Below are 19,820 nucleotides of genomic sequence, written 5' to 3' on the forward strand. Positions count from 1 at the left end.
CTAGAATTTTACCTATTGTATGAATTTTCTTCTAACTGGTACTAAGCTAATGAAGCTTTAGGTCTGAATATCCTAAAACTCTCAAGAACTGAAATATAGGTTAAATCATAAATAGCATGGTTTATAACACCCCATCATTACTTTTTCTACCAACCCCCCACCATCACCACCCCGATCTGGTAGACAAAGGTAACCATCATTACTTTAGGCACAGACATTTCATCCCAGAAAGCACAGAAAGAAAGAATAAAAGAAACAAGCAAGTAAACAAATTACAAAAATGCAATAGGAGGCTCCACATTCAATTGCATATGCATTTCTAGGCTCCTCAGACCTCAACACCCTAATGTGCAAAACCAGATGAAAATCAGATCTGGTGTGACTAATGCATACAAAACCATCTCACAAAATAGCTCTTTATAACTTGACTAAAACAGTGTAAGTTATCCTCTTTTCCTACTGTTTTTTTAATCTAAGAATTTAAAAAATGATGTCAAAGAAAAAAATCATGATTACTCTAATATAGAAATGTATATGACATTCTACCCATAATTTTCAGAAACTTACCACACATCAGCCAGAAAAAAAAAATGCAGAACTAAAGAAAAGTTCAAAGCACCAAGAGTCCACTCACCTTAACCCATTGAACAGTTGCTTAGATTTGTCCAGAAGATAACAAAAATCTGTAACTGTTTTCCTCTCTCCCTGTGGGATATCATCTTCAGCACCTCCAGAGGACATGATTTCTTTAAGAGCAAATTCAGTCCTGTAAGAAAACATATGTTCATTCATCCAGTAGGTAAAATTAAAATAGAAAAAACCTTAGTTATATCATCTGATAGTATTTTTTATCCAAGACAGATACAGAATTCTTCTGATTACAATCAAATCATAAAAATATAATTTAAGTGTAAGATACTGTAAGAAAACAGTTCGGCCAGGCGCGGTGGCTCAAGCCTGTAATCCCAGCACTTTGGGAGGCCGAGACAGGCGGATCACGAGGTCAGGAGATCGAGACCATCCTGGCTAACACGGTGAAACCCCGTCTCTACTAAAAATACAAAAACTGGCAGGGCGAGGTGGCGGGCGCCTGTAGTCCCAGCTACTTGGGAGGCTGAGGCAGAAGAATGGCGTAAATCCAGGAGGCGGAGCTTGCAGTGAGCTGAGATCCGGCCACTGCACTCCAGTCCGGGTGACAGAGCGACACTCCGCCTCAAAAAAAAAAAAAAGAAAGAAAACAGATCATCTCAGTCGGGCGTGGTGGCTTATGCCTGTAATCCCAAACTTTGGGAGGAGGAGGTGAGCAGATCACCTGAGGTCAGGAGTTCGAGACCAGCCTGGCCAACATGGAGCAAGCCTGTCTCTACTAAAAATACAAAAATTAGCCGGGTGTGGCGGCGGGCGCCTGTAGTCCCAGCTACTCAGGAGGCTGAGGCAGCAGAATTGCTTGATCCCGGGAGGTGGAGGCTGCAGTGAGCCGAGACGTGCCATTGCACTCCAGCCTGGGCGACACAGTGAGACGCCGTCTCAAAAAAAAAACAAAAAAAAAAAGGAAAGAAAATAGATCATCTCCTATCACTGGTATGGATGAAAATTGGAATCATATTAGAAAGCAATTGTTATAATATCCTTTCATCTAATAAATATTATTTGAATGCCTGTTATGTTCTAGGCATTCCTCTACATGGTTAACAATCTAAAAATATTTATTTATTTATTTGTTCATTTGATCCATTCTATAAATCCTTCCAGAAAATGATCCCACAAATGGAAAACACCTTATCCATGTATTTGTTTCAGTATCATAACATTTAAAAATTGAAAACAACCTAAAGGCCTCAAAGACAAAAATGGTTAGGAATACTGACCACCGCACTCTACCCAATCACTAACTCACAACTGTGTTTAAGAAGGTGAGGCAATGGTATGAGCACACTTCAGTATAAAAGGGATATAAAATCACACACACACGTACACACACAGAGGTGTATTAAAACTATATTGAATTGAAACTATCTCCACTTGTAATCAATTTCATAAACCTGCCATGTAAAAAGAAAAAACAACAGTAAGTTGTCAGACAGTATGTACAATACAAACCTAAACTAAACTTTAAAAACTGATCTGTGGCCGGGCGCAGTGGCTCATGCCTGTAATCCCAGCACTCTGGGAGGTCAAGGCAGGCGGATCACGAGGTCAGGAGATCGAGACCATCCTGGCTATATGGTGAAACCCCGTCTCCACTAAAAATACAAAAATTAGTCAGGTGTGGTGGCGGGCGCCTGTAGTCCCAGCTACTCGGGAGGCTGAGCCAGGAGGATGGCGTGAACTCAGGAGGCAGAGTTTGCAGTGAGCAGAGATCACCCCACTGCACCCCAGCCTGGGTGACAGAGCGAGACTCTGTCTCAAAACAAAACAAAACAAAACAAAACAAACAAACAAAAAAACTGATTTGTGTTTACACACAGACAGAAATCCCTGGAACAACACAGGAAAATTTGGTCCTAGTGTAGGGTATAAAAATAGGCAGACAAAATATAGTCACTGAAATAATGTGATACAATTGGTGAAATAATGAAATTTAATAGATCGACTGAAGAACAGAAAGGATACAGTTGAACAAATTAATTAGCTAAAATATCAGATTTGGGGTACTCTGCCAAAAGACAGTAGAAAGAGATAAAATACATAAAAGAAAAAGCAAGAGATCAAAGAGAGAAATGAGGGAAATCAACTGCCACACAACAGCTTACACAGGAGGAGAGAAACACACAAATGAGAGTAAAGAAATATTTGCAGAAATAATGACTAAATTTCCAAAGAAGGCTGAGGACATTGTGTGCATCAAGAAAATAAGAACCAGAAGTCACCAGGACAGTGAAGATGTTTAACAAAAAAAATCGAACTGGGAAAAATATAATTTTTGTGATTATATTTGTGATTAAAAAAAAAAAGTCCCAGAATTAGAGAAAATATAACACCTAAATTGAAAGGACTCAAAGAATGTCAAAATAATCCCACAGCTAGAACCATTAGAGTAAAACTTAGGAAATCAGAGTTCTCTTCCCTTCCTGAAAAATTCACTCTTATATCCACCACATAGGTATCCACATCCCAGGGTACCTGCATGGCTGTCAGAATAGAAACTATGTGAGGAGGCCATTCGCAGGCAGGGCCAGCTTACACAGGATGTTGAAGGCCGAGGGTGGTGAGGAGGGCACCCATGAGGGCAGAGGACTGGCAGGGAAAGTAGGAGCCTGAGCACAGTGACAGCACCTCCATGTAGAAGGGTTCAAAGCAGCAACGGGAGATTTGCTATATAGAGAGGGATGGATCAATAAGATCTATTAAGGGCCAGGTGCAGTGGCTCATGCCTGTAATCCTAGCACTTTGGGAGGCAGAAGCAGGAGGATCACTTGAGGCTAGGAGTTTGAGATCTGCCTGGGCAACATAGTGAGATCCTGTCTCTACAAAAATTTTTAAAATCAGCCAGATGTGGTGGCAGGTGCCTATAGTCCCAGCTACTCACGAGGCTGAGGCAGGAGAATCGACTGAGGCCAGGAGTTCAAAGGTGCAGTGAGCTATGATTCCTCTACTGCAGTTCAGCCTGAGTGACAGAGTGAGCCCCATCTCTTTAAAAAAAAAAAAAAATTCTTTTTTTTTTTTTTTAAAGATTTATTAAAGACAATGGGACCCAGAGTTTTCACTTGGCAGAGAAGGGAGATGGCAAATATGGAAATGGAAAAAGTTAGAATGAACTCTGTGGATTGAAACTGGGCCAGGTGCGGTGGCTCACATCTGTAATCTCAGCACTCTGGAAGGCCAAGGTGGGCGGATCATTTGAGGTCAGGAGTTTGAGACCAGCCTGGGCAACACAGTGAAACCCATCTCCACCAAAAAATACAAAAATTAGATCAGCATGGTGGGGTGCGCCTGTAGTCCCCAGCTACTTGGGCGGCTGAGGCAGGAGAATCACCTGAACCCAGGAGGTGGAGGTTGAGATGAGCTGAGTTCATGCCACTGTACTCCAGCCTGGGCGACAGAGCGTGACTCCGTTTCAAAAACAATAAACTGTAAGTATGAGTGAACTAATGGATTTCCGAAGACATGGACATAAATGCATGGTGTGTGTGTCTACATAAGCACACACAGATGCATACTCCCTAGCTCTGCAATTCTATCTACTGAGAGGGCCTTGGAGCAGAGACCATCTTCCCTCCCCAATGGTATCAATGTTTCTAGCACCTAGCTCTTGATCTCTAATACCATTCTCCAATAAAAGGAACCAGACATCTCTGGAGAATTGTAATTCACTAATTACAGCACAGGGGTGGAAAAAGTATAGGATGAATCTGGAATATCTTGTGGCAGTAAGCAAGAAAGTGCTCAAGGAATGCCAAAGACATGTCAAAAAGACATAGGATCAAGATTGAAGGAGATCCCACTGGCCAAATGGGGTAATTTCAGCATCAATACCAATAATAACAGCAATGGATTAAAACCCATTGAACAGGCCGGGTGCGGTGGCTCAAGCCTGTAATCCCAGCACTTTGGGAGGCCAAGACGGGCGGATCACGAGGTCAGGAGATCGAGACCATCCTGGCTAACACGGTGACACCCCGTCTCTACTAAAAAAAATACAAAAAAATTAGCCAGGCGAGATGGCGGGCGCCTGTAGTCCTAGCTACTTGGGAGGCTGAGGCGAGAGAATGGCGTAAACCTGGGAGGCGGAGCTTGCAGTGAGCTGAGATCCGGCCACTGCACTCCAGCCCGGGCGACAGAGCGAGACTCCATCTCAAAAAAAAAAAAAAAAAAAAAAAAACCCATTGAACAAAATAAGAAATCATGAATCAATATAGATATAAATAAACGAGTGAATAAATGTAAAGTGTAGTAGTAAATGGGATAGTTTCGGAATACTTCCCCCATAAACTACACATTACTTCCAAGGGAAAAAGTAACTTCACAGCAGTAAAATCTGGCAGACACTGCCTTGATCAAATGATCAAAGTGAACATCATTAGTAATCAGACAAATCAAAGTCCCATGCAATGAGAAGTGTTGTTCCCGTCAAAGATCTGTAGCCTGAGTCTAATCATGAGGTAATAGAGAAAACCAAGTTGAGGGACATTCTACAGAATAACCAACCTGTAATCTTCAAAAGTGTCAAGGCCTTTCCTTCAAAGAAAAGGGAAAACTGAGGTATAATGTCTGATTCTCCCTGGATCCTTCTATTGAGACAACTGGTAAGGCCTGAATGGGGTCTAAGGACTAGACAGGAGTAAAATTTCAGTGTTAATAAGAAAGATGTTCAACCACCAATAATAAATTGGTGAACAAAATACAAACAGTAAAATACAGTAACAAAATATAAACCTAATGCAGCAAAATAAGCACATTAAAGCTATACTAACTACAGCAGTTGAACATGCACTGAAACCAGCACAGTTGCTAGAGGCAGTGTAAATTAGTTCAAACTCGTGAGTTTCCCTGAATGTATGAGGGGACATTAAATGGTCATTCTATTAGATCTATCAATTACACTTCAGAAAATCTATCCTGAGGTTAACTGTCATTACTGGTAAATTACTCATAACACAAGAACTGGTGAAAAATCACTAGCATCTGGGACATTCTTCAAAATCTATCTTTCCAGTCTCACCTTCCATTAGCACACACATACCTATTCTCTGACAACAATGAAACACTTGAAAGCCTCTGAACAAATCCTACTCTTATACAGCATCATGATTTACATGCTATTCCCCTGGCCTATTTTATTCACCTCCAAATTTCTATTCATAGTTGAAAACACCATTCAAACGACTTTTCAGTAAAACTTTCCTTGAAAATCTAAATCTCTCCCTGGCACCTACTTATGATCAAGTCAGTAGGGGCTTCTTCGGTTACTTCACAAAAAAGTTAAACAAATATGCTAATGATTTGTTTCCTGAAAAGTCTATCTCACCATCTAGACACACATGTCCAAAAGTGTAGTCATTAGCCATTTGTCACTATTTAGCACCTGAAACATGGCTACTCTGAATTGAGATGTGCTGTAAATATGAGGTATAAGTGTAAAATATGCTAGGCTTAGAAGGCTTAGTATGAAAAAAAAAAGCCATGGCAGATAGTGAAAGAAAACTGATAAAGATATATGGCAACATAAAGATGGCATTAATATGTAATCCTAGCAACAGCATTGTTTGTTGAGATAATTCTCAGCAGACATCTTCAGAGTGGCATATTTCTTCAAAGTAGTTCCAACTGTCTTGCAAACAGCCAGGTATTCTGAATACATAACCAAAAAGATCATCATATATATTTTTAAATCTTTCAGTATGCTAGTGATATGGATTGGTCCACCCAAATCTCAACTTGAATTGTATCTCCTAGAATTCCCATGTGTTGTGGGAGGGACCCAAGGGGAGGTAACTGAATCAGGCCATCTTTCCCATGTTATTCTCATGATAGTGAGTAAGTCTCATGAGATCTGATGGTTTTCTCAGGAGTTTCTTTTTTGCTTCCTCCACATTTTCTCTTGCCACTGCCATGTAAGAAGTACCTTTTGCCTCCGGTCATGATTCTGAGGCCTCCCCAGCCATGTGGATCTATAAGTCCAATTAAACCTCTTTTTCTTCCCAGTCTCAGGTATGTCTTTCGGAGTAGCATTGAAATGGACTAATACAACTAGGTTGCATAAGACAAATAGTGTTTCATGACTTTCTCAGTGTTTCTATTCAAGTATTTTATAAATATACCATCCTTCTTGTAGCTGCTACTTATCACATTCTACTCTAATATTACAGAAACCTGTGCCTCATGTCATACCAGATTATAAAGTCCTTGACCAGGTGTGGTGGCTCACGCCTGTAATCCCCGCACTTTGGGAAGCTGAGGCAGCCAGACCACAAGGTCGGCAGATCGAGACCATCCTGGCTAACACTGGTGAAACCCCGTCTCTACTAAAAATCAACAAATTAGCCCAACGTGGTGGTGGGCGCCTGCAGTCCCAGCTATTTGGGAGGCTGAGGCAGGAAAACGGCATGAACCCAGGAGGCGAAGCTTGCAGCAAGCTGAGAGTGTGCCACTGTGCCCCAGCCTGGGTGACAAAGCGAGACTCAGTCTCAAAAAAAAAAAAAGAAAAAAAAAAAGTCCTTAAGTGCTAAACCCATGTTACATTTATTCTTGCTCTTCAACTAAACCTCCAACAGAACTTCAAATACCTCAAGCACTTATTTCAGTCTTATGAATTGAAATGGATTATGGTAATAGTTTTGGACAAAGTGATATAAAACCTAAACTTAAGGCTGGGTGTGGTGGCTCAACGCCTGTAATCCCAACACTTTGGGAGGCCGAGGCAGGTGGATCATGAAGTCAGGAGATCAAGACCATCCTGGCCAACATGGTGAAACCGTGTCTCTACTAAAAACACAAAAATTAGCTGGGCATGGTGGTGCGTGCCTGTAAAGAGGATCGGGAGGCTGAGGCAAGAGAATCATTTGAACCAGGGTGTAGGAGGTTGCAGTGAGCCAAGATTGCACCACTGTGCTCCAGCCTGGCATCACAGCAAGACTCCATCTCAAAAAAAAAAAAAAAGAAAAAAAAGTAAAACACTGTATAAGTACTAATGAAGTCAAACAACAGAATAGTTTTAATTATAACCTCCCCCTCCCAAAAAAAAGCAAGATTAGGCCCGGCTCGGTAGCTCACGCCTATAATCCCAGCACTTTGGGAGGCTGAGGTGGGCGGATCACTTGAGATCAGGAGTCTGAAACCAGCCTGGTCAACATGGCAAAACATCATCTCTACTAAAAATACAAAAATTAGATAGGCATGGTGGCACGCACCTGTAATCCCAGCTACTCAGGAGGTGAAGGTTGCAGTGAGCCAAGATCGTACCACTGCACTTCAGCCTGGGTGACACAGTGAGAATCAATCTCAAAAAAAAAAAAAAAATGAATGAATATAGAAAAGACAGGACAAATGGAAGGCAAAGAGTATAACAGTAAAATTAAAACACAATATGTCAGTAGCTACAATATATTTTAATGAACTAAGTAATAAAATTTAATGATGAAGTCCATCAGATTGGATTTAAGGAAAAAAAATACATGAGTAAAAGATTGAAAAAGGTTGAAAGTCAAAGTATGGAAAATACATACCTTGAAACATCAACCAAAAGGGAAGAAGCGTAGCTACGTTATTATCAGGCAACACTGACTTTAAATCCTCCCCCCCCAAAAAAATCAATATAGATGAAAAGTATTTCCTAGTGACAAAGTGTTCAATTCAATATATCCCTTTTATCTTTTTTTTTTTTTTTTTTTTTTTTGAGACAGTTGCACTGTTACCACCCAGGCTGAAGTGCAATGGCAGGATCTTGTCTCACTGCAACCTCCACCTCCCAGGTTCAAGTGATTCTCCTGCCTCAGCTTCCCAAGTAGCTGGGATTACAGACATGTACCACAACGCCCAGCTAATTTTTGTATTTTTAGTAGAGACAGGGTTTCACCATATTGGCCAGGCTGGTCTTGAACTCCCAACCTCAGGTGATCCCCCTGCCTCGGCTTCCCAACGTGTTGGGATTACAGGTATGAGCCACCATGCCCAGCCAATTCAATATGTTTCTAAAAATCATATGCACCTAATAACATAGCCTCAAAATATATAAACAAAAATGGACAAAACTAAATGAAGAAACAGACAAATCCACAATCATAATGGGAAATTTTAGAACATATCCCTCAGTAACAAAATAATAATAAAAAAAGACTAACAATAGTAGGATTTTTTAAATCCTCATTAATAAAGTTGACCTAACTGAAATGCAGAGAACCATACATCTACAAACTGCAGTTTATGTCTTTTTTATTCACATACCCATGGAGCAATCATAAAGATCAATTCTAGACGGCTGCTGTGGTTCAAATAAATAAATAAATAAATTAGTTAATACTAATTCTCATAAATACTCCATCTCAACTAAATAAGTAAATAAATACTAATTCTATGCTAGATATAAACCAAGTCCCTACATGTCACAAAGAATTAAAATTACAGTATGCCTTCTGACCACACTGCAAGTAAGTGAGAAATCAATAGCCAAAACACTACTAAAAAAATTCTAAGCCTGGCGCAATGGCTCATGCCTGTATTCTCAGCACTTTGGGAGGCTGAGGTGGGTGGATCACCTGGGGTCAGGAGTTCGAGACCAGACTGGCCAACATGGTGAAATCCCATCTCTACTAAAAATACAAAAATTAGCTGGGCGTGTTGGTGGGTGCCTGTAATCCCAGCTACTTGGGAGGCTGAGGCAGGAAAATCACTTGAACCCAGGAGGTGGGTGAGCCAAGATCGTGCCACTGCACACTAGCCTGGGTGACAGAGTGGAACCCTATCTCAAAAAATAAAAATAAAAATAAAAATAAAAAAATTCCCATGTTTGGAAATTAAGAAATATCCATGTAAATAATTAATGGGTCAAAAAAATCATAATGAAAAGTAGAAAATATTCTGAACTGATTCACAATGAAAATTCAAGTTTATGGATACAGATAATTCTATGCTTACAGAGAAATGGCTGGCCTTTAAACATATATATTTAAAAAGAGGTTAGGAAATGAACAGCCAATAGGAGCAGCCAATTAAACCCAAAGAAAATAGAGGGCAATAAATATACATAGATGAAATTAATTAAATAAGAAACACAACAAAGTCAACAAAATAAAGTTAGTTCTTTAAAAAGACTAATAAAACCCTGGCAAGAATGACCCACGGGGGAAAAAAACAACAACAGAGATTAATATCAAAAATGAAAAAAAGGAGTATCACTGCTGAAAACAAAAAGATCACAACAGGAATATTATAAATAACTTAATGCCATCAATGTGAACATTTAAGTAAAACAGACAAACATTAAGAAAAACACTTTTTGCTAAACCTGATACTGAAAGAAATTTTGAAGAGTTCTAGATCTACTGAAAAATTGACAGCCTAATTGAAAGCCTAACCACAATGAAAACTCCACACCCAGGTGGTTTTATTGGTAAATTTATAAAAAACAACTAAAGAAGACAAAAAAAAAGAAGCAATCTTACATAAACTCTTACAGAATATAGAAGGAACATTCCTCAGCTCATTTTATGAGGCCAACATAATTTTGATACCAAACCCTAACAGGGATATTATAAGAAAGCAAAATTACAGGCCATTCTCACTAATGAGTATAGATGCAAATATACTAAGCCAAATGTTACCAAGTCCAATTCAGCAATATATAAAAAGGACATGACAAAATTGGACTTATTTTAGGAATGTAAAGTTGGTTTGATATTTGAAAATCAATCACTGTAATTTACCACACAAGTAGAATAAAGGAGAAAAATCATACTACAATTGCTCAACAGATGCACAACTCACATTTGGTAAAATTTAACATTGGCTCATAATTAAGAAAAAAAAACCAACTCAGCAAACTAGGAACAGAAAGGGAGCTTCATTAATTTCATAAAGGGTATGTATTTTAAAACTACAGCAAAAATCATACTTTTCAGTGAAATGTTGATATCTTTCCCCTTGAGATTATGACTGCTATCACCAGAACCTCTGATACTGTATTGAATAAAGAAAAAAAGAAAACAAAAAAGATATAAGCTGTTATTATTTGTACATAACATGAACATTTCCATAGAAATTTCAAAAGAATCTACATGTAATTATCAGAACTAACCAGCGAGTTTAGCAAAGTTTCTGGATAAATGGTCGACACATATAAAGGTTAAGTATATTTCTATACTCCCAAGAACAAAGAAAAAAATTTTATATAAATTTAGTGTAGCCTAAGTGTACAGTGATTATAAAATCTACAGAAGTGTATGGTCAGTCCTAGGCCTTCACATTCACTCACCACTTGCTCACTGACTCACCCAGAGCAACTTCCAGTCCTGCAGGCTCCATTCATGGTAAGTGCCCTGATAGCTATACCATTTTTTTATTTTATTTTATTTTATTTTATTTTATTTTATTTTATTTTATTTTGTTTTGTTTTCTTTTTTAAGATGCAGCTGTGCTTGGAACCATTTTTTAATCTCTTACATTGTATTTTTAATGTACCATTTCTATGTTTAGATATGTTTGGATATACAAGTACTTAACATTGTATAATTGCTAACAGTATTCAGTACAGTACCATGCAGTACAGATTTGCAGCCCAGGAGCAACAGGCTGTACCATGAAGCCAAGGTATGTAGGAAGGCTATACCATCTAGTCTGTGTAAGTACACTCTATGATATTTGCACAACAAAATCGCCTCATGACACATTTCTCAGAACATATCCCTGTTGTTAAGCAACACGACTGTATATATAAATTACGTGGGGAGACTGGAAATCTATAAACAAGATCAATTCAACAGACACTTGTGGGAAGCACATGGGTAAACATATCACAAGAGTAGAAGTAGAGACAAAGGAAAAAGAACATATATTTTAATGGGTTGAATTGTGTCCCCTCAAAAATGTTGAAGTCCTAACTTCTGGTACCTGTGAACGGGACGGGACCTTCTTTGGAAAGAAGGGTTTTGCAGATGTAATTAAGGCCTAAGTTAAGATGACGTCATGCTGGAGTAGAGTGGGCCCTGAATACAATGTGACTGTTGTCCTTAAAAAGCAGAGGAGACACAGAGACAGACACACAGGGAAGGGAGAGTGCCATGTGAAGACAGACAAGAGGGAAGTCAGCCATGTGAAGAAGGAGGCAGAGATCAAAATCACACAGCTGCAAGCCAAGGAACGCCAAGGATTGCTGGCAACCGTCAGAAGCCGGGAGAGAGGCCTGGAACAGATTTCCCTTCTGAGTTGCTAAGAAGGAACCAATTCTGCAACCACTTAATTTTGGATTCTGGCCTCCTGAACTATGAAAGCATAAACTTCTATTGTTTTAAGCCACCCAGCTTGTCATTTCTCATTTTGGTCTTAATTTGCCTTTCTCTGACAACTAATGAAGTTCAATACCCCTTCATTTGTTACAGCAGGCCTGGGAAACTAATACATAGATACATAATACATCGATAGAGTCCTTACACAGATTACAAAATGGGCAAACGAGCAAAACAACGAGAAGTGACAACTGCTCAAAGACGTGTTTTGCTGAGTAAAGAAAGTTTGGCAAATTATTGACCTGCCTTGTTGACAATTACTTTTTATAGGAAGTTTGTGACAAAGCATTCTGAGTAAGTGGTTGGTAATAGGAAAGTCTGAAAGAAATCTTGAAAGAAAATAATGTTAAGTCTGCATTACATTATACCAGTATGCATAAAGTGGAGTCATAATAGCAGTGGAAAGGACTCTGGTTTAGGACAAAAGCCCAAGTATTTCTCTTGCTAACACTTACTAGTTATGTGATTTTAACCAAAAATAACTGTAGTTAACACTTTGACTGCAAGTTTTTAATCCAGCAAAACAAGAAATTTACAAGCCAGGCGTGGTGGCTCACACCTGTAATCCCAGCACTTTGGGAGGCCAAGGCAGGAGGATCACTTGACGCTAGGTGTTCCAGACAAACCTGGGCAACAAAGCAAGACCCCATCTCTACAAAAATCAAAAAATTAGCCAGGCATGATAGTACGCACCCAGCTACTCGGGAAGCTGAAGCAAGAGGATCCCTTGAGCCCAGGAGTTTGAGGTTACAGTGAGCTGACTGAGCCACCACACTCCAACCTGAGTGACAAAGTGAGATCCTGTGTGATAAACAACAAAAACGACAACCAAAAAAAACAAAGAGGCTGGGCGTGGTGGCTTATGCCTCTAATCCCAGCACTTTGGGAGCCCAAGGCCGACAGCCTGCTTGAAACAAGGAGTTCAAGACCAGCATGAATAACATGGCAAAACCCCATCTCTATTATTTTCTAAAATTTTTTTATGAAAAAATCAAAAATAAATTTACACATGGCTTGCTTACCTCATATACCTGTTGTGAAGATAAAAGTAAGATTTCAGCTATAAAATAAGTTTGAAAACACTACATAATATATAATATCACCATCATTATTATTCCGCACTTAGTGATGTTTCAAAAACATAAGGAACAACCCTGTGATCAGACTGAAAAGGGAAACACGCAGTACATAGGAAAGGAAGAAAAGAAAGGAAGTACACAGGAAAGAAAATTAAAATATAACAAAAAATTTGACCGGGCGCGATGGCTCACGCCTATAATCCCAGCACTTTGGGAGGCCAAGGCCAAGGCAGTTGGAAAACTTGAGTTCAGGAGTTCAAGACCAACACAGTCAACACAGTCAACACATGGAGTTTTAGTCAAACTCCCGTCTCTACTAAAAATACAAAAAATTAGCTGGGCGTTAAAAAACAAAAAAATTTATTCTGACAAAGATAGGAGAGCATTTATGGAAATCAAACGCTAAGAAAGGGATCATTTCGTTATGAGCTCAGAATTTTTTTGAGATGGAGTCTCGCTCTTGTCACCCAGGCTAGAGTGCAGTGGCGTGATCTCGGCTCACTGCAACCTCCGCCTCCCGGGTTCAAGCAATTCTCCTGCCTTAGCCTCCTAAGTAGCTGGGATTACAGGCATGCACCACCACACCTGGCTGATTTTTGTACTTTTAGTAGAGATGTTGGCCAGGCTGGTCTCAAACTCCCGACCTCAGGTGATCCACCCACCTCGGTCTCCCAAAGTGTTCAGATTACAGGCATGAGCCACCGCGCCCGGTCATGAGCTCATATTTTTAAAAAACATACAAAGAGATGGAATGGCTGTATAATTAAGTAAGGGCATAAAATACTATCACATGTTGTCTCAGTATGTGATAAATGGAATTTTAATAATACCTAGCTCTTAAGGTTGTCGGACAATAAAATGAACTAACAGATATGAAACCGTGCTATAAATTACAGCATACCATGAAATTGTTAGTTGCAAAATTATTGCAAATACACTCCGAAACAGCACAAACTGAAAAATACCAAGTACAAAAAGTGTTGAATATGTGCGTGTATGTGAGGGGTGATGATGATGGTTTTGCCATATTCAGTATAAACAGAAGAGCTACCACTTGGTACAGATGGCATTCCTATAATGGGAACAAATGACAGAGCTCTAAAAGCTGGTCCTTACCACAGTGTGAAGCATCTTCATGTATCAAGGATAGCATAAAATTATCATGAATTATACACAAATTATTTTCTAAAAACAATCTTTTTTTTTTTTTTTTTGAGACATAGTCTCGCCCTGTTGCCCAGCCTTGAGTGCAGTGGTGCAATCTCGGCTCACAGCAACCTCCACCTCCCAGATTCAAGCAATTTTCCTGCCTCAGCCTCCAAGTAGCTGGTAGTACAGGCACCTGCCACCAAACCCAACTAGTTTTTGTATTTTCAGTAGAGACAGGGTTTCACCATGTTGGCCAGGCTGGTCTAGCACTCCTGACCTCAAGTGATCCACCTACCTCGACCTCCCAAAGTGCTGGGATTACAAGCATGAACCACCACACCCGACAGAAAGAATCTTTTTGTCCTGTTCCAACATGTTACTGAAGGTAAATTACAAGGCCAGGCATGGTGGCTCATGCCCGTAATCTCATGCCTGTAATCCCAAGGTAGGAGGATTGCTTGAGGCCAAGAGTTCAAGACTAGCCTGGGCAATATCTGATATGGTTTGGCTGTGTCCCCACCCAAATCGCATGTTGAATTGTAGCTCCCATAATTCTCATGTGTTGTGGGAGGGACCCAGTGGGAGATAATTGAATCATGGGGGCGGTTTCCCCCATACTGTTCTCATGGTAGTGAACAAGTCTCACAAGATCTGATGGTTTTATAAGAGGAAACCCCTTTCACTTGGTTCTCATTTTCTCTCTTGTCTGCTGCCATATAAGATGTGCTTTTCACCTTCCACCATGATTGTGAGGCCTCTCAGCTTCATGGACATGTGAGTTCATTAAACCCCTTTTCCTTTATATCACCCAGTCTCAGGTATGTCTTTATTAGCCGTGTGAAAACAGACTAATATACTATCACAAGACTCTATCTCTATTAAAAAAAAATTATTTTTAATTCGCCTGGCATGGTGTTGTGTGCCTATAGTCCTAGCTATTAGGATGGCTGAGGTGGAAAGATGGCTTGAGCCCAGGAGTTCTAGGCTGCAATGAACATGACTGTACCACTGCACTACAGCCTGGGTGACAGAATGAGACCAACTCAAAGAAAAAAAGTTACATGCTATGATAATAATGAAAAGAGAAATGCAGAGGTACCAAACTTCTTGTTGATCAATGTATAGAGAAACTGAATAATACCATGAGGACAGAGATTTTAAGAAAAGGAAGCCAAAGGAGTTTTGGCATGGAGCAGCAGTGATACACAGCCAGAAGGCCATTTGTAAAATACTGCCCACAAGACTATAAAGACATCATTTTGCCTATCAAATATAGAAAAAGAGAGATGTTTATCTAACACACACAACTATACAAATTCCAGTACTAATTCAACTAAGACATAGCACAACCTAGCAGAAAGCACTGCAGTGAAAGGGAAAAAAGGCAGGAAAAAAAAGAGAACACACAATTGCTTGATTCACAGGGCAAAAGGAATGTTGGTTAATCAGAGTAAATGTTGGCTCCACTTGCTGTATTCTGCATTGTCTCTAGTTAGTCCATACCTATTGAGGAAACTAAGTTCTGATTAGCATGAGGTGTTCAGGGCAAAAGAACAAATTACTTCCACTGCTTAAGGCATACAGATCTGCATGCATTTGTTTCAATGCCAGTGCCAGAAGGGAAAACTAAAGAGGGCAAGAGACAGGGGATAGTAGAGATTCTTTTTTTTTTTTCTTTTTTGAGACGGAATCTTGTTCTGTCGCCAGAGTGGAGTGCAGTGGTGTGATCTCAGCTCACTGCAACCTCTGCCTCCCAGGTTCAAGTGATTCTCCTGCCTCAGCCTCCCAAGTAGCTGGGACTACAGGTAGGCACCACCAAGCCCAGCTAATTTTTGTAGTTTTAGTAGAGACGGGGTTTCACCATGTTGGCCAGGATGGTCTTGATCTCCTGACCTCGTGATCCGCCCGCCTCGGCCTCCCAAAGTGCTGGGATTACAGGCGTGAGATAGTACAGATTCTTATTACTGAGAAAAGATACAGTTACATTAAAAATTTCTTCTCTTACTCAAGTAACTATTAAGAATTATATCATTCCAACGTACAAAAGTAACAATGAAGCAAACAGTGTTTAATAACTGAGAGTATAAATGAAGAAATAAAACAGAAAAACTTGAAAAATGCAGAAAATAGCTTTTAAAAATTTATTCCTATGACTTCTTTTTCTACTTTTTTATTGTGGCAAAATAAACATATTTACCATCTGAACCATTTCTTTTTTTTTTTTTTTGAGACGGAGTCTCGCTGTGTCGCCCAGGCTGGAGTGCACTGGCGCGATCTCGGCTCACTGCAAGCTCCGCCTCCCGGGTTCATGCCATTCTCCCGCCTCAGCCTCCGAGTAGCTGGGACTACAGGCGCCTGCCACCACGCCCGGCTAATTTTTTGTATTTTTAGTAGAGACGGGGTTTCACCATGTCAGCCAGGATGGTCTCAATCTTCTGACCTCGTGATCCGCCCACCTCGGCCTCCCAAAGTGCTGGGATTACAGGCTTGAGCCACCGCTCCCGGCCCATCTGAACCATTTCTAAGTGTACAGTGCAGTGGTACTGAGTCCATTCATAGTGTTGTATAGCCATCACCACCATCCATCTCCATTTTCATCTTGTAAAACTGAAATTCTATACCCATTACATAATAACTCCCCCATTTTCCCCTCCTCCTAGCCCCTGGCAGCCACCAATCTACTTCCTGTCTCTATAGGTTTGATTCCTCTAAGAATATCATGTAAGTGGAATCATATAGTATTTATATTTTTGTGTCTAGCTTATTTCACTTGGCATTATGTCCTCATGATCCATCCATGGTGTAGCATATATCAGTACTTCCTTCCTTTTTAAGGCTGAATAATATGCGCTTGTTTTTATATACCGTATTTTGCTTCTCTATTCATCCATTGATGGACACATGGTTGCTGCCATGTTATAACCATTGTGAATAATGCTGCTATGAACATGGGTATACAAATATCTCATCAAGAACCTTCTTTCAATTCTTTTGGGCATAAACCTAGAAGCAGAATTGCTGGATCATATGAGGGTTCTATTTTTAAGTTTTTGAGGAACTGCCATATTGTTTTCCACAGTGGCTGTATCATTTTATAGTCCCACCAACAATGCACAAGAGCTCCCACTTCTCCATGTTTCTCAATACTTGTTATTTTCTATTTATTACTATTATTCCTTCTTGATAGCAGCCATCTGAATGAGTGTAGTTTTGATTTGCATTTCTCTACAGACAAGTGATGTTGAGCATCTTTTCACCTGCTTATTGGCCACTTGTACATCTTCTTTGGAGCAATGTCTATCCTATGACTCTGTTTATGCAGTAAAAAGACACTTATACAAGGGCACTTTTAAAATAAATGTAATATAAAGACAAAAAAGAAACAAAAAACAAAAATAAAAATAAATAAATGTATAAACAAAATGAAGAGTACAAGATTTAATCACTCTGAAAGATTTTTTCCCCTGTATGGTTAGTCAAATACCCTCACATTTCAGACTGCAGGCTTCTGTTCTTCCTATTCTTCCAAAAGCTCCCAATTTCCTTAAGCACTCTCGATTTTTTATTTTTATTTTTTAAAGATAAAGTCTTGCTCTGTCACCCAGGTTGAAGTGCAACAACACAATCTTGGCTCACTACAACCCCCACCTCCCAGGTTCAAGCGATTCTCCTGCCTCAGCCTCCCCAGTAGCTGGGATTACAGGCGCCCACCACCATGCCTGGCTAATTATTGTATTTTTAGTAGAGACGGGGTCTCACCATGTTGATCAAGCTGGTCTCGAAATCCTGACCTCAAGTGATCCGCCCACCTCGGCCTCCCAAAGTGTTGGGATTACAGGCATGAGCCACCACGCCTGGCCTCATTCTGCCTTATTTTCAGGATAGTTACTACTTCTCTCAGTGGCAAAGAACAGATAGAATCTCCTAAGGATTTCCAGGCTTGCAGTTATGCTGGTTCCCAAACCCAAACTTCATCTAATTTAAATACAAACCCAATAAAATCTAAACTCCTATATTATTAATATGAAAAAACTGGCCAGGGATGGTGGCTCATGGGATTACAATCCCAACATTTTGGGAGGCCGAGATGGGCAGATCACCTGAAGTCAGGAGTTCGAGACCAGCCTGACCAACATGGTGAAACCCCGTCTCTACAAAAAATACAAAATTAGGCAGGCATGGTGGCGCATGTCTGTAATCTCAGCCACTCAGGGGGCTGAGGCAGGAGAATCACTTGAACCCAGGGGGCGGAGGTTGCAGGATCACACCACTGCACTCCAGTCGGGGCAGTAAGAGTGAAACTCCATCTCAAAAAAATAAAAGATGAAAAACTAAGGTCCAGTTAGTTGGTTATCTAAAAACAATACATACAAATAAGATGCATGGAATGACTATTTATGAAGCTAATGGGGCAGGAAACACAAAAATACACAAAATGAAAGAAAGCTTCCAAAATATGAATCTGAAGACAGATGTAAGGAAGCATGACTCAAAGCCACCTACTCCTAACAATTCATTCAAACTGTCTCTAGTAGAGAACTCACAATGTAGTTTCATTTAAATAACCATTTATTTATTTATAACACTAAAACTCAAGAGGAAACGAGATGTAAGCAAGGGCCTCAATCAGCAACCAACAAGCTATTACTTCTATATTTCTATTTAGTCTGTAAAGAAGTGCAGGCCACACAGATGTTTCATTCCTTTTTTTTGAGACGGCTTCTCACTCACTCTGTGGCCTAGGTTGGAGTGCAGTGGCATGATCTCCTGGCTCACTGCAACCTCTGCTCTCAGGTTCAAGCAGTTCTCCTGCCTCAGGCTCCCAAGTAGATGGGATTACAGGCATGCACCACCACGCCCAGCTAATTTTGTGTGTGTGTGTGTGTGTGTGTGTGTGTGTGTGTGTGTGTGTGTGTGATGGAGTTTCGCTCTTGATGCCCAGGCTGGAGTGCAGTGGCACGATCTCTGCTCACAACAACCTCCGCCTCCAGGTTCAAGTGATTCTCCTGCCTCAGCCTCCCAAGTAGCTGGGATTACAGGCATGCACCACCATGCCCAGCTAATTTTGTATTCTTAGTAGAGACAGGGTTTCACTATGTTGACCAGGCTGGTCTTGAACTCCTGACCTCCAGTTTTCCAACCGCCTCGGCCTCCCAAAGTGCAGGATTATAGGCGTGAGCCACCATGCCCAGCCTTGTTGTATTTTTACTAGAGATGAGGTTTCACCATGTTGGCCAGCCTGGTCTTGAACTCCTGACCTCAAGCAGTCCACCCTCAACGGCCTCCCAAAGTGCTAGGATTACAGGTGTGAACCACCACACCCAGCCAACAGACATTTCCTTGTTGAACAATCATATACAAAGATGAGAGCAACAGTGGCCAACAGGCCAACAGTCTCTGTATGTAGTACAGATACAAACAACACGAAAATCATTAGGGGACACTAGAACAACATCTCAGCATACTCTGACAGAAGGCTGTTAGTCATCAAATGTCGGGTTAATCTGTACTAAGCAGAACGACAACAATAAAAATAACTCACTGAAAGATACTTATGGGTCAGGCGCGGTGGCTCATACCTGTAATCTCAGCACTTTGGGAGTCCGAGGCAGGTGGATCACCTGAGGTCAGGAGTTCGAGACCAGCTTGGCCA

At 40.4% G+C, this 19,820-nt stretch overlaps 1 protein-coding gene across 3 annotated transcripts in view; it reads right to left on the minus strand.

Moving 5' to 3' along the window:
• SCAI (suppressor of cancer cell invasion) overlaps positions 1-19,820 on the minus strand; it is a 194,716-nt gene that overhangs the window by 98,972 nt on the left and 75,924 nt on the right. For 2 of the 3 annotated variants that reach the window (XM_030919428.1, XM_030919427.1), the window contains one exon: positions 635-766. In XM_030919428.1, the coding sequence (XP_030775288.1) occupies positions 635-766 (132 nt within the window). Of the gene's footprint in view, positions 1-634; positions 767-2,100; positions 2,130-19,820 lie in introns of those variants that run through there. The other variant, XM_030919429.1, reaches the window with a different exon arrangement.

This window comes from Rhinopithecus roxellana, chromosome 16 (genome assembly GCF_007565055.1).
Source record: "Rhinopithecus roxellana isolate Shanxi Qingling chromosome 16, ASM756505v1, whole genome shotgun sequence".
NCBI lineage: Eukaryota > Metazoa > Chordata > Mammalia > Primates > Cercopithecidae > Rhinopithecus > Rhinopithecus roxellana.